We start from the raw sequence: 25,141 nt of genomic DNA on the forward strand, positions 1-25,141 counted from the left end.
GAGGAACATCATCACTACTCGCTCCATCTCAAAATAAGTGCATTTCTAGAATTTGAGTGAAGAGATTAATGTTATATGCCCCTATAAAGATGTAATCATTGCATCTTTGAGAGAACAGAAATTTAAAAAAAAAGTAAATTAAGAGTTAATTTGTCCCATTTGTAGATAACTACTTATTTTGAGATAAATTTTAAATTCTAGAAATGCACTTATTATGGACAGAGGGAGTGTCAGATAATCTAAGAGGTGCAAATTCTATTTTCGACCAAGCAACAAAATCACATGCAATTCCTCTTCTATTTGATCAATTCTAATTGTGTAAACAGTGCGAGAAATGCAAAAGAACAGAAACACGGTAGGGACGGGACGGTGACATGCAACTATGCAAGTGGCAGATGTTTTTTCCGTCTGGTTTGGCCTCACTCCTCTTATGGACCCCGAGCTAGGCTAGAGGGCGGCTGCAGTTCTTCAATTTGGCTTAGGCTCTGTTTAGTTGGTGAAAAGTTGTTGTTTTTTATACTGTAACACATTTCATTGCTACTTGATAAATAATGTCTAATTATAAACTAATTAAGATTAAAAAAATTCATCTCGTGCTAATCAGCTAGACTGTGTAATTAGTTCTTCAATTTGGCTTACTCATTGGCGAAGCAATGCTGGATTCTGCAAGAGTCCTGACCGTCCCTCGATGAGATGGCTAGCTAGGTCCAGATTGCAGGTAGGAATTTCCTGACCGGCTAGAACACGGTCGCCATCGTTGTTTCTCTACAAATGGCAAAAGCATCCAGCAACCCGGCCCTAATTAATCTCCGATTTCTTGCGAAAACAGGCCATGGAATCCATGTCACAAACACACCGATGCAGGGCACACTTGGGTTGTTGTTGTTGTCTCAACAGAACAGCAGCCGTTAGATCCGCCGCTGGGGTAGACCTGACGCTGACGGGCAGCTGCAGTTCAGGCGCGCGATGCCTTTGTCTTCGTAGGCTGTGTCTCTATGGCAGCCCCTGCAATTATATGTGGGCTCACTTTCCAACTTGGGCTCTGACTTGGGTCGAGATGTCAAACAATATCAAAGGAAAAGATGGCCGAAGTATAATCTTCCACAGTTCCACTTACTTCAACTCATGCGAAAAGGCACGTAGCATAGTGGTTACTAGGACATCAGCGCGCTCCGCCGCGCCCACAGTTCAAAAGCTAAAAAAAAACTCTCTCCCTCTCTCTCTCCCCGTTATTATCCGCGACGCTCTCTCCCTCCCCCACACACTCCGCCGCTGCGCCGCAGAGCCGCCGCCGCCCCCGAAGTCCCGCTCCCCGTCTCCCCAAGACCCGCCGCCGCAGCCGTCCCTCCACCGCAGTCCGCCTCCTCACCCGGGCACTGCCGTCGTCCCTCCCCGTGCAGCCGAGCTGCGGTCCAGTGGCTCCTCCACCGTGCCTCCACGCCTCGTCCCCCACGCCGCGGGATGCTCCTTCACCGAGCCCGGGAGGGGGCGGCCGGGATCTGCCATGGCGAAGGCCGGCGGCGGGACGGAGCAGACGGCGGGGGTCGAGAGGAGGGGAGCCCTGGAGGGGGCGGCCGAGATCCGCCATGGCGGAGGCCGGAGGCGACCAGGATGGAGCGGGAGGGGGAAGGGGGCGGGGACCTCGGCGAACGACGGCGCCGGAGGGCGGAGCGGGCCAGATCCGCCACCGGGATGCCGCCGGTCAGATCCCCCGCCGACGGCGGGGTGGAGCGGACGACGGGGTCGGAGGGCAGCGCGGGCTGCTGTGGTTGGGAAGGAGGGAGAGAGGGGTGCCGCCAGGCGACGAAGAGAGGGAGGACCGGCGGTCGGCGGCTGACGGGCGGGCGCAGGGCACGGAGGCGGTCGGCGGCTGGCGGACGTGGACCGTGGCGCTGCGACCGCAGCACGTGGGCACGACGAATCCACGGGCTGCGTCGGGCGTCCTCTCCCCGGCTCCTGGGGGCACGTGTCACGCTGGGAGCGCCCGGGCGCTCCCAGCGCTCCCTTCCCACGCTGTATAGTATATAGAGTACTAGAGTATAAGGAAATTGGGTTTGGTGGCACCTAGTGGGCGATCGTGCGCTAGGATGAGTCCGCGGCGAACGCGTGCTGCGATCTACTACTGGCGCACAAACCCAGCAATTAGCTACCGGCGCATACAAATTAATTGGAGTGCGTGCACAGGCAACAGATGATGTGTTTTTCCTGTCTAGCTTTGATTATTGTTTCTCTTATCTAGCTTCTGTTAGCACTTCGGCAGATTTTTTTTGCTTTTCTCTTTCCCTTCCCCTTCGGGACAACGGGTGTGTGGGAGATAATATGGGTGGGGAATTACTTTTACACCTATATGGATGTAGAAGAACTTAAAGAATGTTTTCATATATCATCTTAACTATTTGAAGAAAGAAGAATCGGCATTGAACAAGATAAAAAGAAACATCAAAATTAGCTTCGTGAGTTTTAATAAAAAAAAGTAAAACTCTATACAATATGTATTATAATATTTTCACATACAAATATATAACCACCTTAAATTGACAAAAAAAGTTCAAATAAACATGGGTGGGGTATTCAAAAACTTTCTACATCTCGATTTTTCAAAGTCACATGTCAAAACCTTGGCACATATCAAACTTTCAAGTAACACTATAAAATCTTTGTACTTGGAAGTGAAAGAGTTTTATACTGTATATTTGAAACTTTCTACATCCCTAGCTTTCAATGTGCTACATATCCAACTTTCAAGTCACATGTCAACCAGTGCACGCATAATAAAAAACCTTTCAAATAATATGTTCAAATGTTTGTACATATCAAACTTTCAAATAATATTTTAAAATATTTGTAATTGGAAGTAAAAATCTTTCAAAATTATTTCAAACTTCATATATCTCCAGCATTGAAAGTTCTTACGTCTCCAACTTTCAAATCACATGTTGAAAACTTTGTACCCATAGTTCAAAAAATTTGAAATCATATATTAAAAACTAAGGTTGCTAAATGCACGTAGATGAGTGTAGCGAAAATGGCCTCTCATGCCATATTTCAATATAATGTTTTGGCGATTGATGACACACGCAACACTTGAACTAATGTGTTTGCTTAGATGATATACTCAGGCTTTTAGGTTCAAGTGATGACAAAGAGAAGAGAGGCGAAGCTAGGCCCGAAGGGCCGCCCCTACGGTTGAACCGACGCCAAGCAAATTACACACGTCGGTGCATTGACTTGAGCACGTCTGGGAGTTTTAGTATCACCGGATGAACCGACGTAAGGCAAAATGTACTCATCGGTGCAATGACAGAGATGGCCTGCGGGCTAGGGTTTGGCACCGGATGAACCGACGATAGGAAGTTTGAATACGTCGGTGCAATGGCAGAAGCAGACCAAGGAAAATGCATACATCGGATGAACCGATGATGCACCGGTTAATGGCGTCGGTGCAGTTGTCCAGAGAGTTTGTTTTTCAAGGATCAGAGGACAGTTGCACTCACCGGTTAAACCGACGCTAACATTACATACACCGGTCGATTGCGTCGGTTAATTGCCCGTACACGTAACGGCTAGTTTTCAGTGGGCAGTTTAGTATCACCGGTTAAACCGACGATGGCGATTTGGGGAGCATCGGATTAACCGGTGTTAAGCACATTTCTGGCAGCTTTTCTCCAACGGCTATATTTGCTTGTGCTGCCTATATATAGCCCCAAGGCCGCACCATTTGAGAGTGCTGGAGTTCAAGGAAGTATACTAGAGCTAAAGATCATCTCCAACCACCATAGAGCTTCATTGTACATCATATAGGCTTAAGCACACTTGTTAGAGTGCTTAGTGCTTGATTAGGGATTAGTTCTTGCGAGAGCTCCCTTGAGAGAAGTCTTGCTGCGGCAAGCAAACACTTGTACTCGTCGTGTGACCCTCCGACTTGGTGTGGAGTGGCAACGACACTTTGTGCGGGGAAGGAGGCCCCTACTTGGTGTTAAAGCTCCAAGATAGTGAAGACGGTGCCGTGGTGACGCTTCGAGATAGACGGTGGTGGTGACCTCGTCTTTGTGACTTGGCGTCACTTAGCCTTTGCTTGTCGGGAGCCTTGGAGGCGTGGCAAGACGGTGATCAAGCGAAGAGACTCGGCATCCCACTTGTTCTTTGTGAGCAAGTGGCCGTGGACGTAGGGAGGGACTTTGGTGTCCTAACCGAACCACGTTAAATCGTGTGTCTTGGTGTCTTCACGGGAGTTTGCATATCCTCTCCCTTACCGCTTTACTTACCGCATTACGTTTCCGCATTTACTCTTTCTTGCTTACCTTTACTTTCCTAGTTAGTTTGATTAGGATTGGCTATAGGTTGCAAGTCTTTTGGGGTAAGTAGAGGGTAGCATAGATAAACCTTAATCATAACTAGCATGTGTAGGACGTGTTAGGTTTATCTTATGCAATTAGATTGAGCCCTAGGATAGAAAAGCGATTAGCGACCCTATTCACCCCCTCCCCCTCTAGGGTCGGACACCCCGGTGATCCTCACAATGAGCCTGGAATAGCACTTCGTCGAACACTAGTAAAAACTTTGTACATATCAACTTTTAAGCAATATTCTAAAATCTTTGTAACCGAAGATGAAAAACTTTCTACATCTCCAATTTTAAAATTTACACATGTTAAAAATAGTGTGTTCCAAATTTATGAACTTCATACTTTAAATTCAGGAACTTCGAAGCCATTAGTCAAAAACTTGTTAAAAATGCTAACTCAAAATTTTGCACTCCAAAATTCAAGAACTTACATTTCAAACATTGTACTATGAATATACAAAATTTTGTAATTTCAAACTTTACACTACAAATGATAAAACTTTGTTTTGAAATTGTAGGTTCATATAGGCTAGTTCACCCTAATAATGTAAAAACTTTCGTATGCATCAACCAAATTTGCCTTTAAATTCTGAAATCCAAGAACTCTGTAGGCCTAGATAGTATAATTACAACTGAAAGCTAACAACTAAAAAACTCAATGACCAAAAGGTATTGTTGAATGTAAATTTTATTAACTTTTGAATGACATATTCAAAACTTTACACATGATTTTGTGAAACTTTCAAACCACATACCAAATAGTTTATACCCTGAACTTTCATGTTACATATTTCAAACCTTCCTATTTAAGGATAAAATATTTGAAATGTGCTAATTAAAATATAGTATTCCCTACTTTCAAGGTATATGTAGGAGACTTTGTAATTGAAATCGAGAAACTTTTGACTTTTAATGCTACATAACAAAAAGTACATGAATACTAATATCAGGTAAAACTTTGACCCCATATGTTGAAAACTTTCAAACATGAATTCTAAAATTTTAAGCCAACACTTAAAAGAACTAGACAACATATATTGGATAAATCTTTAGACATGTATGTTGAAAGCTTTCAAGAAGGAACCCTAAAACTTTCAATAATATATAAAAAAAACTTTGATTGAAAGTATAAAAAAGAATTTTGAGCCCACCATAATCCTATATGCACATGAATTGATTGTAGCTCAGCTTGTAAGGTTGTTTGTGGTGGAATGTATCCATCCAAAATCTGAGTCCTCAACTTAGCATATGTGCTCGTATTTTTTTATATTTATTTTAGGAATACTGATATTTTCTTTCAGTGGTAGGGGATGCATCCATTGACAACGAGATGTCTGTAGTGACTTCGTCGGTCTTGGGATTTGCTGGCTCAATCTCTCGGATGTGCATATAGAGGTAAGGCTGCATGCATGTATTTATTGGACGAGTATACGACTATACATACATGTAAGTCTGCATCTATACTGTGTTTCGTAAAAAAAAATTATACACACAACACTAAAACTAAGAAAAAAGGGTGAAAAATAATAGGCAAGAAAGAGATGATGTGAGGAGATCATCACTCGAAGTAGTTAATCTGTTTACAGAGTCACGTGACGTAGAACTAGAAAACTAGCACCGTGTTCGGCGGTTGAGGAGCGGGCTGCTCTTGCCGGCGGCAGCAGCAGCCAGCAGCAGCGAGCAGCCCACAACAGCCCACCGAACGGCAGCCAAGCAGCCCGCCGAACGGCAGCAGGAGGCAGCAACTGCCGGAAGCAGCCCGCTCCTCAACCGCCGAACACGCTGTAGATCTATTGGGAAGGGAACTGTTCGCCGGGACATGCTAGCAGTGCACGCACGCTAACTAAGGAAATTGGGTTCTGGATTCAATACTCAACTTCTCTGGGAGTAAATATTCTTAGATTTAGCGGCGTTATGGTTTCAATAGTAGGCGACGTTTCTGTCGACAGCGAGGTGCCTGTGGTAACTTCTTCAGTCTCCGAAGATGCTTACAGGGGTAGAGTTTGTCTTCATGCGTTCATAAGGATGACATTTGTGAGTGTCTAATTTATACTATGTAATTTAAAAAAAAACAAACTTACTTCCACTCATTTCCTTACCTGTTAATTGATTCACTTCTGACTTTCTCCAAGAAGAAGATTCAATTCCACTTGGAGAGTTCAAGTCAAGGAAACAAAATGCAGACACTCGTTTCGTGCACCCGGCGAACATGAGTTAAACAAGACAACCAACTGAAGAGCACATAGAACCTACACTCAAACAATATCTAGTTGTTTATATTATAAATTAGATAATAATTTCACTATAGCCTGTCGTAATTTTATTTCTACCTACGTACCTTTTGCATCGACGACATCAAGTAGATTAGACCACACCATGTGAAATCGCCTGATACATCCACATTGGATTCTAATTCAGAGACAATGACTAGAAGTGGAGTGGGAAATTTTTATCTCCCATAACACCACATGCAAACAACTTCAAAACTTAAAAGTTATTCAAATTCTGATTGCATAGTATTTATTTCAAAAAGATTTTCAAAATAAGATGTCACTTGCATATATTTTGATAATATTTTTAAAGACACATAAATTGCTTACACAGAATAAAAAAATATTAACATAAATTAGTAAAAATGCTTAATTGACTCGCCAAAATTTCCTATCATGGATCATGCAATACCACCTACCCTAACACAATTAATTGCCATCATCCTCTAATCATACCATCCAATCTATCTTCTCAATATCAATATCAATATCAATATCAATATCAATACCCACTTAACTGGATTCAGGTGAGTCAAGCAACAATTGTAAAGCCATAAGCATTTTTACAAAAGTCATGAGCAAATTAGAATGGACTAAAAAGTATTTTCTCATGTAAAAAATATATCATTAAAATATTATTGGGGTGGGGGTCTTGTTTTGAATGTCTTATTGAAATGGGTGCGCTCGTGTTACTGGATTTTGATTTTTGGACGCTCAATTTTGAAATTACGGTCTTTTATATGTTTGAAATCATGTGAAACCTATCCGTTCTCTTTCTATTTTCTCATGTAAGCATGCATGTGCTGACACTATTTCTCTTTTCCATACATGCAGACAAGACTACGAGCTGATATGGTTTAGTAGAACGAAAAGTGGATTGTGTAAAGTGTAGGTGACCGTACGAACCGCTTATATTACGGCCGGCCATAAATTAGCTGTATCTTACAAAGTAAACTCCTATATATACACGTATAATTTACAGATACTCCCTTCGTTTCAAATTATAAGACATTTCAACAATCTTGGAGAGTCAAAGTTTTTTTATATTTGACCAAATTTATATATTAGAGTAATGATATTTATTATATAAACTAAGTATCATTAGATTTTTTATTAGTTATATTTTCATAGTACATCAATTTGATATCATAAATCTTTATATTTTTCTCTATAATCTTGGTCAAACTTGAGATTGTTTTGATTCTCCAAATTTTTTTAAATGTCTTATAATTTGGAACGGAGGGAGTAGGTCGAAGATCCCAACGAGGTCACACTTTATTCAATAGAGCACACACTAACAACCATGCGTATTACCCCTGACGATCCCGCAAAGAACTTGACCATACTATACCAGACGCTAGATGTTTTTTTTTGGCAGCGTATCCTATGGAAACCAGCTATCCTGTGCAAACTTTGAAAACTTCAATCAAGACCATAGAATGCTCATCCGATGGCTAGAGACAGAGATGGATTATTTTGGCACTTAAATCCCCCCACTCATCCCATCCTAATTCCAAATTTTGCAAATCACCCCAAGTCGATTCCACGTCTAGTGTTGCCTGTGTTGCAGTCGCCGCCGCCCACCGCGATTCGGCGCCGCCGCCGCCCGTCCATGAGTCCCCTCTGCCCATGATCCTCCGAGCCCGCCCGTGATCCGGCGACGCTGCCTCCCGACCGTGATCCGCCGCACTGGAGTCCTCCGGCCACCCCTGATTCCGACGCACCCACCAAGGTGCTGCTGGTGAAGAGCTTGTGGCGGGAGGGGAAACTCCACGAGGCGTCGCCGGCTCCACACGGCACATGTGGACGGCCAGCGCCACGGACCTGATGAAGATGCTCGACATCTACTCCGGCTGCTTCGCGACTGTCGTTCCGTCTGAGTGCCCAAACTGTCAAGAGTTTCCGTCTGAGTGCCCAAACTGTCAAGAGTTTGATTCAATCTAGCTCTACCTTATGCAGTGTTGTTGACCTGTCGTACAACGTGCTCAGAGCTCAGTGCCATTTTATTGCTCCCCACGGAGAAACCAATTGGCTGATGCCTCTGTTCTTGTTCTTAGAGGTTCGGAACCAGGCAACTAGACAACCAGGCACTCCATGGTGGCGCACCACGGCTGGACTCCGTAGTGTCGCCGGACTCCAATTCAAACGGCAGACAGTGCACCTCGGCGGGAGGCGCACATGGCGGGATGGAGTCCTGGAGGCGCACGGGTGGGGGCGCGGCCATGGCGGCGAGCGGCCTCGGCGGGCCGTAGATGACGTCTCATCGGCTGGTTCGCGGACAGGGGCGCAGGGAGCGGTGGCCAGGCGAATCGACGCGGGGCGGTGTCACACAAAGCGACGAGCGGAGGGCACATGAACGCGAGCCATCGCTCCGGCAGCCAAATGAATTGATGCCGGTGTTCCTTGGAGGTGGAGCGCTCCGGCGGCTCCCTCCGCCCGCAATCTCCCCAGGTCAGGCGCCCGACGCCCGCGAGGCCAGATAGACCGCGACTCGGCGCCAGACGAAACAATGGGGAATCGACTTGGGGGGTGATTTGTAATATTTGGGATTAGGATGGGATGAGTGGGGGATTTAAGTGCAAAAATAACCCACTCCTGTCTCTAGCCATCGGATGAGTATTATGTGGTTTTGATTGCAGTTTCTAAAGTTTGCACAGCATGACTATGACTGGTTTCTATAGGATACGCTGCTTTTTTTTTTTCCATCAGAGCTCCTCAAGAACATGCCGCATGGCCGCACGAGGCCTACACATAGCCTCCAGCGGGACGGCCCTGGCCATGGTCACACCTCCGCCCTCAGCCATGTCGACCTCGACGCCGTCCGCCCTGCCCCAGTCGAAGCACTGGATCAGCGCGCCGAGCACGAGGCCGACCGTCCGCAGCGCCAGCGCCTCCCCGGGGCACTTGCGCCGCCCCATCCCGAACGGCATCAGCAGCCGGCCCTCGGCCTTGCCGTCCTCGAACCGCTCCGGCCTGAACTCGGCCGGGTCCTCCCACGCCGCGGGGTCCCGGTGGATGGCGTACGCGTTCACCAGCAGCATCGTGCCGCGGGGCACGTCGTAGCCGCCCACCTTGCAGTCCGCCGAGGACTCGTGCGGCAGAAGCAGCGGCGCCGCCGGGTAGAGCCGGAACGTCTCGTGGATGATGCACTGGAGGTAGGGGAGGCGGGACAGGTCATCGGCGGTGACAAGGCGGGAGGTGCCCACGGCCGCGTCGATCTCGGCCTGCGCCTTGTTGAGCGCCTCAGGGTGGTTCAGCAGGAGCGACATGGCCCATTCTGTCGTCGAGGATGTGGTATCCGTTCCGGCGCCAAATAGGTTCTTCACAGGGGGGAAAAAGAGGGAAATGACAGTCAGTGGCCTTCTACTTTACTGATGCCGAATTGCTGATCATATAATACAACATTTTGGTTTACAATAATGGCCACTTGTTTCAATTGTTAAGGGGAAAATGAGACGGTAATCCTCGTGATAGGAATCACATTTAATTTGGGTCAACAGAGCTGGTTGATGATCACACTCAACTGGAGTACGTACAATCGCCGAAAAGGGTTGATGATTTAACTAACCAATGAAATGGAGGTTTAGTAAGTAAGAGAGGTAATGTAGTAGAAGAAGCACTCACCATACAGAGCGCCATGATGGTGGTTTCAGTGTAGACCTCCGGCTCCGACTTCTGTAAAGCGAGCAGCACGGCGATCATGCTCTTGTTCTCGCCCTCGCCGCCGTCGTCCATCCTCCGCCGCACCGCGTCGATGAGCCGCCTCAGGAACGCGTCCCTCCTGCTCACGGTGGCGAGGATCTTGTTCCTCACGCCGAAGACGTCGAGCCACTGCAGCACCGGCAGGTAGTCCCACCGGTTGGCCGCGCCGAGGTACGGGATCATCTCGTCGACGATCTGCTTGAACTCGTGCGCCTCCGGCGACATGTCCGTGTCGTCGGCGTTGGCCTCGGTGCGGGACGTCTTGGTCCGCGCGATGGTCTCCATGAGGACGCTGAGGGAGAGCTCGAACAGCCTGCGCTTCAGCTGGACGCGCGCGGCGCCGCCGGGGGCCGCCGCGGCGGCGCGTTCCATCCTCCGCACCATGGCGCGCACCTCGGCGCAGATGGTGGGGGTCATGCAGGCGACGCGGTGCGCGGAGAGGAGCTGGACGGTGGCGACGCGGCGGATGTTGCGCCAGTAGGGCCCGTAGCTGGCCCTCGACAGCAGGGCGCCATCGAAGGACAGGAGCCGCAGCGACGGGGAGGGGGAGCTCGGGCGGTTGGCGAAGGTCACGTCGTGCTCCGTGAGGCACTCCCTGGCGCACTCGGGCGAGGACACCACCACGGCGCGGCGGGAGCCCATGCGCAGGGAGAACACCGGGCCGTGGCGCGCCGCGAGGCGGATCAGCGCCGCGTGGAACGGCGTCTTGACGAGGTGGAGGTGGCCGAGGAACGGGACGCCCGGAGGGCTCGGCGGCAGCTTCTGCGCGCCCTTGCCCCTGCCGCCGCCGCCCCGGCGCCCCAAGAGGTAGTGGAGCAAGAAGAGGAAGGCGACGGAGAGGACGGCGATGTAGGCCTTATCCATGGCTTATTAGGTCTCTGAGCGATTGCTGATTGCAACTTGTTTGTACGCTATGGCTCCATCCTTCATGGCGACTGGCACATATACTAGCTCACACCAAGGCTGAAGAGTTGACATGGATCTACGACTACTTTGAAGCCTAGCTAAGTTTGTCGAATGATTAAGCATACGCAATTGCTGATGTATGTGTACACATACGGAGGGAGCCGTGGGATGGTTCCTCTGTGTGTGTGGTGTAGTAAATTAAGCTCACGATCTGCACGATGTTGCGGTGCGTGGATGCGTATTTTAAGCACTGTCTTCCTGGAGGTCGCCGTCGCGGCGCGTTCTGAGCTTCTTCCCGGGCTCGCAAAGGCCAACCAGCACTTTCCTAAAAAAATGAGGGCCAACTAGCACTGGCCAGATCCGTACCACTAACACCAAACTTTGTATGTCATTGGGAAAGAAGAAACTCGATCCGTAGGATTAGTTAATCGCATGATCACGACCTGTCGATTCTTTTACAAGTAATTTTAATTTGTTCTAGGTGAATATAAGATTTAAAGATAATAGTGATCAAATCGGACGCCAGCCTAGTCAAAACAAATGGAAGGATGAGAAAGAAGGCCCCCGCGTCGTCTCCCGTCGGGGGTGACTCGGGCGGCGCCCTTTCTCACAGCTAGCCTCCGCTCCACCGACGGAGTAGCACCGGAAGCTCGTGTGCCTGCTAGAAAAGAGGCGGCGGAGCTTCTCCCGTTGGTCTGGGGTGCTCCCACACCTAGTCATCGACGTGCCGGCGCCAGGCTTGGTGGCAGCGGCTCGGAGCTGCAGATCCGGCGATCTGGGGACCGGATCGATCGGCTGCCTCGAGGTCGAAACTACGCGGGGCCACGACGAGGCTGGCCTGGGGACGCGTTGGCGGTGTGGCCAGGGCGTGCAGCAGCACTTGCAGAAGTTGGTGATACGGTCAGAGTATAGCGGGACTTGACGCAGTTCCTGCACGCTGGGTGGCGCCCGTCGAGCGCCTCGTCAGCGCAGTCCCGCACAAGCTCTGGGGCGGGTTGGACCTGGTGCACCCGTTGTAGGTGTCGTGCTAAGCACGGCCATGCGCTCACCGTCGCGGCCTCCGATCCGCGCGCTCTCCGGTCCGTGGCTTTCAGCGAGGGGTAGAGTTAAGAGGATTGCGAGAACAGCCAGCGCGAGGAAGCACATGGGGAAGTGGCCTCGCCTTCTTCACGTGCGAGGAGAAGCAGAAGCATGCTACGACACGAACGCAGTGGGAGTGCCTAGGGAAGGACTACATCAAGCCCTTGGATGCCTGCTGCCTCTGCCTCAGGCCTCTCATAATGCCCCGAAGGACATGCCTTCTGCAAGGACTGCATCCTCGAATGTCTCGTCACCCAAAAGAAGAACATCAAGCGCAAGCTAGCAGCTCTGCCGGATCAAGTTCCTCTGAAGTTGTTCCATTTACCTCAGAGGCACGTCGAAGCTGTGGCACCGTTCAATCAGCATCCAACGGCAGCACACTCGAAGGAGCGCTGCGCTGGTTTGGCCTGTTAGAAATAATCTATGTTTTCATGTAACGACTTGTACACAGATTATATAAGTGTATAAGCGAATCCTAATGTGATACGCATAAGGATGGTTAGTCCTAGAGATAGATGTAGTTTGAACCATATTCCTCGTATCACAAGTTGTAACAGAACTCCATGTAAATCACGCCGGGATTGTTGTAGCCTGGACTATATAACATGAAGCCGTGGTAAGCCGAGTTTGGCTATCCACGTTACCGTCTAATCTTTCATGGTATTCAGAGCCATCTTCTTCAATTGCATCTACTGCCATGGCTTCTACTTCCTCCAACGCTGCTGTGCTGTCCTCTCTCGGGCCTCAAGTTTCAGAGAAACTTACCCGCGACAACTACATCCTATGGAAGGCGCAAGTTCTACCTCCCATCCGAGGAGCACAGCTTGAAGGGATCCTAGATGGGACCACTCAAGCTCCGCCCAAGACCATAGAGATCATCAAGGATGACAAGACCAAAGAAATCGTCCCCAACAAATTGTATGCAACTTGGGTAGCACAAGATCAGCAGCTGCTCGGGCATCTGTTCAACTCCCTCAGCAAAGATGTCCTCGGGCAGGTGGCAACTCTGACCAAATCGGCAGAAGTTTGGGCTGCCTTGGAAACCATGTTCTCAGTGCAATCTCGCGCACGAGTAACAAACCTGCGGATGCAGCTTACAAACCTGAAGAAGGGAAGCATGACAACCGCAGTGTACTTCAGCAAGATGAAAGCTCTAGGAGATGAGCTTGCTGCCGCGGGCAAACCTGTCCCTGATGATGAGATGGTGTCTTTCATCCTCTCTGGCCTAGGGATTGAGTATAACCCGATTGTCTCATCTGTTTTGAATCGGACAGATGAAATCTCTCTCAGTGATTTGTTTGCACAAGTCACAGCATATGAAACACGTTTGGAGATGTTCCAAGATCAGCACTCCAACTTTGGAAACCAGTACCAGTCATCAGTGAACTCGGCGTCAAAGGGGCGCGGAGGAGGCTTCAATAATCGTTGTCGCAGTCAAGGTCGTGGCCGTGGCCGTGGTGGACGTGGTTCTGGTGGGCAAGGCAGCCCCAATGGCACCAGGATAGGAGGACAGAACAACAATGGCGGCAGCAATACAAAACTCAGGTGCCAAATTTGTGATCGGGCTAACCATACAGCACTTGAGTGTTGGTACAGGTTCGAGGAGGATTACCAGCCAAGTACCAAGATGGCTGGAACGGCATCAACAGGATATGGAGTCGACACGAACTGGTATGTTGACAGTGGCGCAACAGACCATGTTACAAGCGAGCTTGACAAGATGACAGTGCGAGATAAGTATTCTGGACGTGAACAAGTGCACACTGCGAGCGGATCAGGTATGGAAATTTGTAACACTGGTCATGCAACTTTACATACCCCAACTTGTGATCTTCTTCTCAATCATATCCTCCATGTTCCAGGAGCCCATAAAAGCCTTGTATCTGTTCATCATCTTGCTACTGATAATAATGCATACCTTGAATTTCACCCAAACTTTTTTCTTATAAAGGATCGAGCAACGAAGACAATCCTTCATCGAGGAAGATGTGAAGGAGGTCTTTATCCGCTTGTCACAAATCCTTCAGAAGCAAGCCAACCTAAGCAAGTCCTTGGAGTTAGTAAACCATCTACATCAAGATGGCATAGTCGTTTAGGTCATCCAGCTTTACCTATTGTTAAAAGTGTTCTTAGAAATAATAAACTTCCCTTTGTCAGTGATAATGATAGCTCAGTTTGTGATTCATGTCTGCGTGCAAAAAGCCATCAGCTTCCCTACTACAAATCTAATAATGTTTCCGCTGCTCCACTTGTTTTGATTCACTCGGATGTCTGGGGCCGGCTCCTGAATCTATTGGCAGGCATACCTACTATGTGAGCTTCATTGACGACTATAGTAGATATACTTGGATTTATCTTTTGAAAAGAAAATCTGATGTATTCCAAGTTTTCCACAACTTTTAGAACCTTGTCGAAAGGAAGTTTGGTAGAAAAATTCTCTCTATGCAAACAGATTGGGGAGGAGAATATGAGAGGTTGAGCTCCTTCTGTGAAAAAATAGGCATTGCTCATCGTGTATCTTGTCCTCATGCCCATCAACAAAACGGCTCAGCTGAAAGAAAACATAGGCATATAGTGGAAGTAGGTTTGGCTCTCATTGCAAATTCTTCTTTGCCTTTAAAATTTTGGGATGAGGCGTTCCTCACTGCAACCTATCTTATAAATCTCCTTCCTAGCAAAGTCATTGATTACCAAACTCCTGTTGAACTTCTCTTGCATGAGAAACCAGATTACTCTTCCCTTCGCATTTTTGGCTGTGCATGTTGGCCAAATTTGAGGCCGTTCAATCCTAGAAAACTTGCTTTTAGGTCCATCAGATGTGCCTTTCTTGGGTATAGCTCTATGCACAAGGGATTTAAATGCTTAGACATCAAATCTGGACGTGTCTACATATCAAGAGATGTTGTGTTTGATGAAGCTGTCTTTCCTTTTGAGAGTCTTCATGAAAATGCTGGTGCACGGCTGAGACAAGAGATTTTACTCCTTCCTGAACATCTTTTAAATTCCAATGTTGGGGCTGTAGATTGCATTGATCACATTGTTACTAATGACCATGACCATAATGATTCTGTCTCGAGTTGTGACTATGATACACAGGATTTCTCTGCAAGAAATTTGAGGCACACCAGAGAAGATATGGGAGCAGAAGAACAAATTGGTGCAGGTACAAACTCCATTGTTGATACGCCTGCAGCTGTCAGTGCTGGATCTCAAGCGGATTCGCCCGTGCCCGGATCACACAGGGGGGTAGGACTGCCTGGACCGTTCGGGACTACAGGAGCAAATCCGTCGCCATCAGCTGTTTTGGACTCGGCTATGGGGAGCGCTTCACATGGCGACACGGTAGCAGAACCAGCGCACATGATTCCTCCAACGGAATCCTCTGTGGTTTCTCCAGAAATTGCTGATTCAGCCACAGCTCCTCAACGTCCAAAGACAAGATCACAAAGTGGGATCTCCAAACCTAAAACTTATACTGATGGTACTGTTAGATATAGTATGCTTACTTCTACAGGAGAACCACGAGATGTTCATGAGGCACTTGGTGATGAGAGATGGCTAAAAGCTATGGAAGAAGAGTTGGGCGCACTTCACAAGAATAATACTTGGCATTTGGTTCCTCAGCAGCAAGGCATAAATCTTATTGATTGCAAGTGGGTGTTTAAGGTCAAGAGGAAATCAGATGGCAGTGTTGATCGCTATAAAGCCCGGCTGGTAGCAAAAGGTTTTAAGCAACGATATGGAATTGATTATGAAGATACTTTCAGTCCAGTAGTAAAAATCGCTACTATAAGATTAGTATTATCAATTGCTGTTTCAAGGAATTGGTGCTTAAGGCAGTTGGATGTGCAGAATGCGTTTTTGCATGGTGTTCTTGAAGAAGAGGTTTTCATGAGGCAACCACCAGGTTTTGAGAGTGCAAAATTTCCTAATCATGTCTGCAAACTAGATAAAGCAATCTATGGTTTAAAGCAGGCACCACGGGCTTGGTATTCTCGTCTCAGTACAAAGCTATATGATCTTGGTTTTAAAGCATCGAAATCTGATGCTTCCTTGTTTATCTATTTCAAGGAGAATGTGACTATTTTCATGCTTATTTATGTTGATGATATAATAGTCACGGGCTCTTCTCCGGAAGCTATTTCAGCATTACTTCAAGATTTACGAGCTGACTTTGCCATGAAGGATCTAGGAGATCTCAATTATTTTCTAGGCATTGAAGTGAAACTGACACATGGAGGCATTGTACTATCACAAGGAAAATATGCATGTGATATTCTGCAAAGAGCTGGAATGAAGAAGTGCAAGCCATCCCCTACACCTCTGTCGGCCACTGAAAAATTATCCAAGGATGACGGAGAGCTTCTGTCTCCTGAAGACAGTACTAGATATAGAAGTATTGTGGGAGCCTTGCAATATCTTACTCTTACACGTCCTGATCTGGCTTTTGCTGTCAATAAGGTTTGCCAATTTTTGTATGCACCTACCACTGTACATTGGTCTGCAGTCAAACGAATCTTGAGATATGTAAATGGTTCGGTTCATCTTGGGATAAGAATCAGCAAGTCCAATTCAACTTTGGTAAGTGCATTCTCCGATGCAGATTGGGCAGGAAATTAAACCTTGATGATAGAAGATCAACTGGAGGTTTTGCAGTATTCTTTGGTAGCAACTTAATATCCTAGAGTGCAAGAAAACAGGCCACTGTTTCAAGGTCAAGCACAGAAGCCGAGTATAAATCTCTAGCTAATGCTACGGCTGAGATAATTTGGGTTGAAGCTTTGTTAGCAGAATTGGGAGTGAAACGACAACAAGCATCATGTCTCTGGTGTGATAATTTAGGTGCCACATATTTATCAGCAAACCCAGTGTTTCATGCAAGGGCAAAACATATAGAGATAGATTTTCATTTTGTTAGAGAAAGAGTAGCAAGGAAGCAGCTACAGATTCGATTCATACGGTCACAAGATCAGTTAGCAGATGGTTTTACAAAGGCTCTACCGGCAAGAAACTTTGAAGAGTTTAAAGTCAACCTTAATCTAGAACACAAACCAGGTTAAGGTTGAGGGAGGTTGTTAGAAATAATCTATGTTTTCATGTAACGACTTGTACACAGATTATATAAGTGTATAAGCGAATCCTAATGTGATACGCATAAGGATGGTTAGTCCTAGAGATAGATGTAGTTTGAACCATATTCCTCGTATCACAAGTTGTAACAGAACTCCATGTAAATCACGCCGGGATTGTTGTAGCCTGGACTATATAACATGAAGCCGTGGTAAGCCGAGTTTGGCTATCCACGTTACCGTCTAATCTTTCATGGCCCAGAAGCATGATGTCCCGCCTGTTTGCTTTGGCCCATTTGCTAATCAATCCGGCGGTAAAAATTGTGAGACCGATGGAAAATGCGGCAAGCCGATCAAACCGGCGCGAGACTGACGGAAAAGGGCGGGAAGAGCGCCTGGCTATCGCCTCACCGAACGCCTCACTGGACAGCAGAAATTTCTCTGCACTGCAACCTTTGTTGCAGCTCCTGTTAATGCCACGGAGCAAGAAGATTCACGACCTCATCACGAACAAGGAATCACACGAGGCAGCCTGGAGAGACACAGGAGGAGAGCCAGAAGAAGATGCCGAGGAGATCAGAGAGAAGGAAATGGAAATCCAAATGGCGCTGGAGGAGGATGAGGAGGCGGACGTGCACCGCATCCGCCTCCTGGAGTTCCCCGGCCGCGCGGAGGCGTTCGAGCTGGCAGCCAAGTTCTGCTACTGCATCAAGCTCGACCTCACGCCGGCCACCACCACGCCGCTACGCTGCGCGGTCGAGCATACGAGCTTCTCGGCGGCAGCGGCGGTAGCAACATCGAGGCTTCTGTTGACGCTCACTAACGATTATTTCTAGAATCAATTTGATCAGAAAATCATGAGAGTTTGCATTTCTTACACATATCCTTATTCAATAAAGTCCCTAAACCACACTTTACATTTTAGAAAATGCAAATTGTATTTTGGAACTAATATGCAGGTTGCAAACACATTTTGAACCGACATAAAATCACAAAAAATATCAAAGCAACGATTCAGGCTCAAATGGACCACATGTAGCCCAAGAACCCAATTCAGACAAGTGAAGACAGGCCAACCCCAATGTGGATCAGACAAGGAGACCTAGGACAGCCTGCCAGAAGAAGTTGGAGGCGGTTGGTGGCCCGGGCAGGCCGACCGACCTACTAGGTCGGCCGACCTGGCCCGTGGGCCCCACCGCCTCAACCAGGGCACGTGGCATCTCCCCATTGGTCTCTTAGGTCGGTTGCAGAGGTTCTCACCCGTGGCTCCCTGCTATAAATACAAGGGGGTAGAGAATGAGGACACACACCACTTTCTCTCCTCTCTTGCTCATCTTGCATAGTCTTTAGGCTTAGTGGAGTTTAGGAGAAGTCTAGGAGTCATCGAGTCGCCGGAGTTGCTCGAGATTTCTGGTATGGGTTCATCTCTAGCTCTCTCTTGTAATATTCAGTTGTTTGTAATAGAATTAGACTATGGTTACCGATATCTGCTCGAAGTATGTTCTGAGTTGTTGGATATATGCTTCTTGATATGGTTGCGTTATTATTCAATGCTTGCATTGTATGATCACCCTGTGCTGGAGATGGTTAGTATTTCGTTCTTAGAACTCTATCAACTGCTCCAGTATTCTATGATTGCTCTAGTGTGATGTCTGTCCATCCGGAGGGTGGGGGCTCCGCGCGGGACACTAGAGTATCCCTTACTAGTGTAGACATGGTGTCTAGATTAGCTAAGAGTTGCTGGATGTCAATTATACCCACGGTTTGTAGAGGTAGCCGGCAGGTGGTGACAGCCCTGTCCGAGCCCGAGTAATCCTCCACATTCGGTATGGGGGTAGGAGGTACATAAAGTCGCCGGGGTGTACGGACTCCTCCGGTTGCTTCGACAGTGATCTCCCTATTGTGTAGTTTAATCTCTGACGAGCTAACCAATGAGAAAGTATATATATATAGCTAGCCTAGCACAGTTGACTCGAGCTCTAACTTCTGCCTTGCTCCCGGCCTAGAGCGTCTTTTATCTTTCTTTTATTTATTTATCCTAGAGGGTAATTTGTGTGTGTGTCACACTATCTTCTACTATGTTATTATCTTACCCCTGTTTATGCATGAGAATATCCAATCTAGTTAAAATTCATCAACTAGTCTATATCTCTTCACCCACCGTCTTTCCTGCGGAAATATAAATGACACCCCGGTATACTCCCGGGTAAAATGCTACAGCGATATTCCATGCGCTTGCGAATTTATTTGTGGTTCATGAAATACCTACTACCCCAATTGACATATGCGGACGTCACCACTATTTCCCGGTGGTGACGTTGGTTGGCGACAACAGCTTCTCGGCGGCCGATGGCGGACGGCGGGATCAGACAATAAAAGCGAGAGCTGCATCGTTGGGCGCCGGTGATCCGCAAAGAGCAGGGTGCGACGGTGGCGTCACTCCACAACGGTGCACGGCGGCAAGAGAGCTGCGACACCGGCATTGTGGCGGCGGCGAGAAAACACCCAGCATCATCATCGCGGAATTGTAGTCTTGGCTATTTCTTTATGGGCCGATAACTAACATGGGCTCAGTGCTTGGACCAAGTCCCTTGATTCCCATAGATGCCGTCAGATGCTGAACGAATAGCCAGCAGCCATTTACATCACGCTGAGGTAGCTGTGCCAACTTCAGAGGAACCGGATCCGCTTTACACCCCCCCCCTAAAAAAAACACAAGCTAGTAGCTCATGAGGCCGACGTGCAGCAGAGTGGCGCGCAGGTCAAGACAGGGTGGCGGCCGACGCAGCTGTGCGGTTGCTGCATGTAGCTGACAGGTCGGCTTCATGAAACTTGGTCAAGACAGGTGGCAGCCGACGCAGCTGTGTGGTTGCTGCATGTAGCTGACAGGTCGATGCCTGTCTTCATGGACCGCGTGGGGCTGAATCGGCCATGGATCTGCGCTCCCCACCGATCCCGCTACTCCTCATGGATCTACAAGCAGCAACTACCTCATGGAGGTGTGGTCTTCCTCGTTCGAGCTCGTTGGCAGCCATGGTATGGATGTATGCGGCGGCGGTTCCGAGCAAAAGCTCTGCCTCCAGCTTAGGCCGGTGATGGTGGCGTCCTTAGATGTCACACCTCTCGTTGATCATCGAAGAACCCGCAATCTACCTTTTCCATGGATTCTCTCGGTAGCCTTACTTTCTCCTGGTGAAAACCAATGATCCGCTCTGCCTCATCAAGCAATGTTGGCGTCTTGACGTCAAGTCCTCGTTGGAGGCATTGTCTCGCGAAGATGGGCATCCCAAACTTCATGGTGAGGTGTTGTGGTTGCTGCTAAAATTTGAAGCTTGTTCTTCGTGTGGTTGTGCTATTCGCTGTTAAGCCTCATTTTCATCCTTGTGCTAGGATATGGTGTTGTTATCTGTGGTTATACTTATACCACAATTTTTCCTTGTGCTATGGTGTGTTGTTTGACACCTAGTTTAGCTAGGTAGGTTATCGGGGTTTTAACCAGTTTTCCAAAAATTAACCGAGCATTGAAGAGTTTTGTTTTATTTTCCCTAAAAAATAAGGCTTTGATAGGTGGTTTGCCACACCACTTGAATACTATTCAGGCGGGGATGCTTTACCCTTCTGCGACCATTAAAAAATGATTTAAAGAAACTGCAGCATATGGACCAGGGTTGAAAGGGACAATGCCATCCTAGTGCTTTAAATTATTGAAAGTCTGATATATTGATCAAGTAAGAAATAGAACTGCACGCCTTAAGAAAAAAAAAGGAAATAGGCCACACAATGCCACTGCACCACTCAACTCAATTCAGGTCAAGCAAGGGACTTCGGCCGGTTGGACTAGAATATCAGCACACGGCGAATTCAACTCATTTAATCAGACAAATCCAGCAGGTGAGATTGGACATCACAAGCCAATCAACCCAAACCCTACTTCCATAAACCAATAGCCTGCAGCACCACTACCTCGTTGCATCTCGACACCATCCATCCTTGGGGGACTTTTTTTTTGGGGGGGGGGGGGGGGTGGGGGGGGGAGGGCTTGGCCGTAGCACCCTGGTCCCAGATCAAAAACCCAAACACCAAAACGGACCATTGGGCCTAACATGGATAGCCAAGCCCTTTTACCAATCTTTTCCCTTTCTTCTAACTTTCCAGCTGATTCTTCCATAGGCAGTAGTCGAGGAGAGGCGACAAAACTACACGATCGTCTAAACACGCTGTTTTTTTAGAAGGAAAATATATTGATCTTAGCGCATTCACAAATAGGACCCCAAAGAAAAGGAAAATTACAAAGAAGTCCAAAACTCCTGTTCATCTTCCTCGAAGCCTTCAAAGATCCGTTCGTCACCGCCGCCGAAGCCGCTTCCCAATCGTCGTCGGACACCAGAGCCAAACTCCACAAGGTGGAGGCCGCAGAGGAGGGCTTACTTCTAGGCGAATCAGCCGAGTACACTGCCTCCCAGACGCATCGGCCAACTCTCGTACCCATGACGCATCCTTCGATTCCACCGCCGGCAACCCGAGCAAAACTCAAATTTTCACCAAAGATCATCTTCCTCGAGATTAATAGGGTCAACAACATCATCACCTGAAGAAGACGACGATGCGCCGGCCCTCGACTCCTGGATATGTCTCCCCAGCCTCTCCGTTGACGTCGGAGTAGATTGCCATCGGAGAACAGAAGAGGCTGGGAGAAATTATTCCGCTGCGCCGCCGTTGCTTCCGCATCGCCGGCGTCACCAGGAAAAGCAAGCCGCAGAGGAGCCACACTCCTCCGGCAAAACCTAACTCCACCGCCGAACATCGACGGCGAGCAAACCCTAGATCTAGGTGGACTCGACTAAAACCCTACGAAAACAGGCGATCTGTTGAAGAGACGGACCCCGCTCCTCGTCACCACCGGCAGCGAGGCCGGAGGCGAGGGAACGGGGGCCGCAAGCGGCGGCGGCGGCGGCGCCCCTCGGCTCCTTTCTTTCGCGAGAGGTCAAGGGCAAGCGGTAAAATGCGTGAAGAAACAAAGAGGTCGTCTAAACACGCTGATTAGGATACTCACTGAGGACGAATTGACAGCATTAGGGAATGGAGTCCAATGGATGAACACCTCTGAGAAGGTAAATGACATCCTCCTCGGTTCATCACGTCCCAACTACTCTCTCCGTTCCAAATTGTAGGCCATTTGATTTTTCCAACCTCAAATTTTACCACTCGTTTTATTTAAAAATTTGTGCAAAATATTACTTTTTTTGTTGTAGCTTATTTTATCAATACAAGTTCTTCAATAATGGCTTAAATTTGACCAAATTTTTAAATAAGATGAGTGACCAAACTTAGGGTAAAAAAAGTCAGATGCCCTAAAATTTGGAACAGAGGGAGTAGCAAGTTTTTGCCACATCGATCAAATGTGATGGCATCAATAAGAATTTTTTTTGTACAAGTTCTTAATAAAGTCTGAATGTTCACTTCTTAGAACTCCCATATGCCAAATCACTTTGCATTGTATTGCCCTAATAATAGTTACACAAAAGACCGATAAAAAAATTATACAAAAGCAATCTGCGGAAGATCACACAAATTGCTAACCCATCTACATTCAAACAACCCCTAGTTGTTCATAAAAACCCCTCTACACACGTAATTGAAGGAAGATAACTGCTCATAATAAGCTTATTTAGTGCCGTAGACACACTGTCATCTAGGAGTATGCGCACTGCAAGTGCAACTCCCTATAGAAGAAAGCTTATTCCAGCATGGCGATTTCAGAGCTCCTCAAGGACATCCCGCATGGCTCCCCGAGGCCTGCACATGGCCTCCAACGGAATGGCCATGGGGATGGTCAGCCCGCCGCTCTCCGTCATGTCAACGACCTCGGCGCCGTCGACTGTGTCCCAGTCGAAGCACTGGATCAGCGTGCCGAGCACCAGCCCGACCGTCCGCAGCGCGAGCGTCTCGCCAGGGCACTTGCGCCGCCCCATCCCGAACGGCATCAGCAGCCGGCCCTCGGCCTTGCCGTCCTCGAAGCGCTCCGGCCTGAACTCGGCCGGGTCCTCCCACACCGCCGGGTCCCTGTGGATGGCGTACACGTTCACCAGCAGCATCGTGCCGCGGGGCACGTCGTAGCCGCCCACCTTGCAGTCCGCCGACGACTGGTGCGGCAGGAGCAGCGGCGCCGCCGGGTAGAGCCGGAGCGTCTCGTTGATGATGCTCTGGAGGTAGCCGAGGCGCGGCAGGTCGTCCGGGGCGATGAGGCGGGAGGTGCCCACGGCCGCGTCGATCTCGGCCTGCGCCTTCTTGAGCTTCTCCGGGTGGTTGAGCAGGAGCGCCATGGCCCATTCCGTCGTGGTCGACGTGGTCTCCGTCCCGGCGCCAAACAAATTCTGAGAAAACGACATGCAGTAAGATGGAATTGCTGGTTCAATCATTCACTTCAGGAAGAGAGGACAGCGACGTATGCTGGTGATTTGTGTCACATGGGTGTATGGGACGACAGAGATCACATTGACTTGACATGAGTTTGTTCAAAATTAAATGAGGTTAAGGAACACTCACCGCGCACAGCGACATGATCATGGTGTCCGTGTAGACCTCCGGCTCCGACTTCTGCAGAGAGAGCAGCACGGCGATCACGCTCCTCTTCTCACTGTCGTCGCCGCCGCCGCTCACTCTCCGCCGTTCCGCGTCGATGAGCCGCCCCAAGAACGCATTCCTCCGGTTCACCGCGGCGACGAGCTTGTTCCTGACGCCGAACACGTCGAGCCACCGCAGCACCGGCAGGTAGTCCCACATGTTGGCCGTGCCAAGGTGCGGCACGACGTCGTCGACGATCTGCTTGAACTCGTGCGCCTCCGGCGACATGTCCATGTCGGCGTTAGCCTCGGTGCGGGACGTCTTGGTGCGCGCGATGGTCTCCATGAGGACGCTGAGGGAGAGCTCGAACAGCCTCCGCTTCAGCTGGACGCGCGCGGCGCCTCCCGGCGCGGCCGCGGCGGGGCGGCTCATGCGGCGCACCATGGCGCGCACCTCGGCGGAGATGGCGGGGGACATGCAGGCGACGCGGTGCGCGGAGAGGAGCTGCACGGCGGCGACGCGGCGGAGGTTGCGCCAGTAGGGCCCGTAGCTGGCCATGGAGAGCGAGGCGCCGCCGAAGGACGCGAGCTTCTGCGAGGGGAACAGCGGGCGGTTGGCGAAGGCGACGTCGTGCTCCGTGAAGCACTCCCTGGCGGCGTCCGGCGAGGACACCACCACGGCGCGGCGGGAGCCCATGCGCAGGAGCAACACCGGGCCGTGGCGCGCGGCGAGCCGCGCCAGCGCCGCGTGGAACGGCGTCTTGACGAGGTGGAGGTGGCCGAGGAAAGGGACGGCCGGAGGGCTCGGCGGCAGCCGCTGCCCACCTTTACTGCCCTTCCCGTTGCCATGTCCCTTGCCGCCGCCGCCCCCTCCAACACGGCCCACGAGGTAGTGGAGCACGAAGAGGAAGGCGAAGGTGAGGACGGCCACGTAGGCCTTATCCATGGCCGTGGAGCAGGAGAAGCGGTGGTGACTGACGAGCTCCTGAATGATTGATCGCTACTTGGTGTTTGTATGTGGCGCCACCCTACATGGCTCCACATTTATACGCCAAGATTCAAATCGTCCGTCCGATCCGATCCACAGGAGCTTGGAGGCTAAGATTGTCTTTCTAAATTTCGCAGACGCAATGGCTGACGTCTGGGGAGGATGATTGATTCATGTAGCTCCGGATACGAGCGATCCTGCCAGGGAGACGGAACCGG

General features: G+C 49.0%; 2 protein-coding genes and 1 non-coding gene across 3 annotated transcripts; 1 reads left to right on the forward strand and 2 right to left on the reverse strand.

Annotated features, from left to right (window-relative positions):
- Positions 1 to 9,139: 9,139 nt before the first annotated feature.
- LOC120649689 (cytochrome P450 81Q32-like) lies at positions 9,140 to 11,387 on the reverse strand. Its single transcript, XM_039926551.1, has 2 exons — positions 10,240 to 11,387; positions 9,140 to 9,935 (listed from the first exon to the last, which is right to left on the reverse strand). The coding sequence occupies exons 1-2, from the start codon at positions 11,179 to 11,181 to the stop codon at positions 9,321 to 9,323; spliced, it is 1,557 nt and encodes a 518-aa protein (XP_039782485.1). The 5' UTR covers positions 11,182 to 11,387; the 3' UTR covers positions 9,140 to 9,320.
- A 2,097-nt stretch (positions 11,388 to 13,484) lies between these two features.
- On the forward strand, positions 13,485 to 13,617 carry LOC120653077. Its single transcript, XR_005666765.1, has one exon. It is a non-coding gene; the product is annotated as a small nucleolar RNA Z247 (small nucleolar RNA).
- A 9,197-nt stretch (positions 13,618 to 22,814) lies between these two features.
- LOC120649690 (cytochrome P450 81Q32-like) lies at positions 22,815 to 24,958 on the reverse strand. The gene is made up of 2 exons (XM_039926553.1): positions 23,919 to 24,958; positions 22,815 to 23,746 (listed from the first exon to the last, which is right to left on the reverse strand). Exons 1-2 carry the CDS (start codon positions 24,879 to 24,881, stop codon positions 23,129 to 23,131), a joined length of 1,581 nt encoding a protein of 526 aa, XP_039782487.1. The 5' UTR covers positions 24,882 to 24,958; the 3' UTR covers positions 22,815 to 23,128.
- Positions 24,959 to 25,141: the final 183 nt, after the last annotated feature.

Source organism: Panicum virgatum, chromosome 9K (assembly GCF_016808335.1).
Source record: "Panicum virgatum strain AP13 chromosome 9K, P.virgatum_v5, whole genome shotgun sequence".
Taxonomy (NCBI): domain Eukaryota; kingdom Viridiplantae; phylum Streptophyta; class Magnoliopsida; order Poales; family Poaceae; genus Panicum; species Panicum virgatum.

Bases quoted from the DNA above. Each gene is read 5' to 3' on its own strand.
- LOC120649689 (XM_039926551.1), bottom strand. From the start codon at position 11,181: ATGGATAAGGCCTACATCGCCGTCCTCTCCGTCGCCTTCCTCTTCTTG. The intron at 9,936-10,239 runs GTGAGTGCTTCT...CCCCCTGTGAAG, and splicing joins CCATCATGGCGCTCTGTATG to AACCTATTTGGCGCCGGAAC.
- LOC120649690 (XM_039926553.1), bottom strand. From the start codon at position 24,881: ATGGATAAGGCCTACGTGGCCGTCCTCACCTTCGCCTTCCTCTTCGTG. The intron at 23,747-23,918 runs GTGAGTGTTCCT...TCGTTTTCTCAG, and splicing joins TGATCATGTCGCTGTGCGCG to AATTTGTTTGGCGCCGGGAC.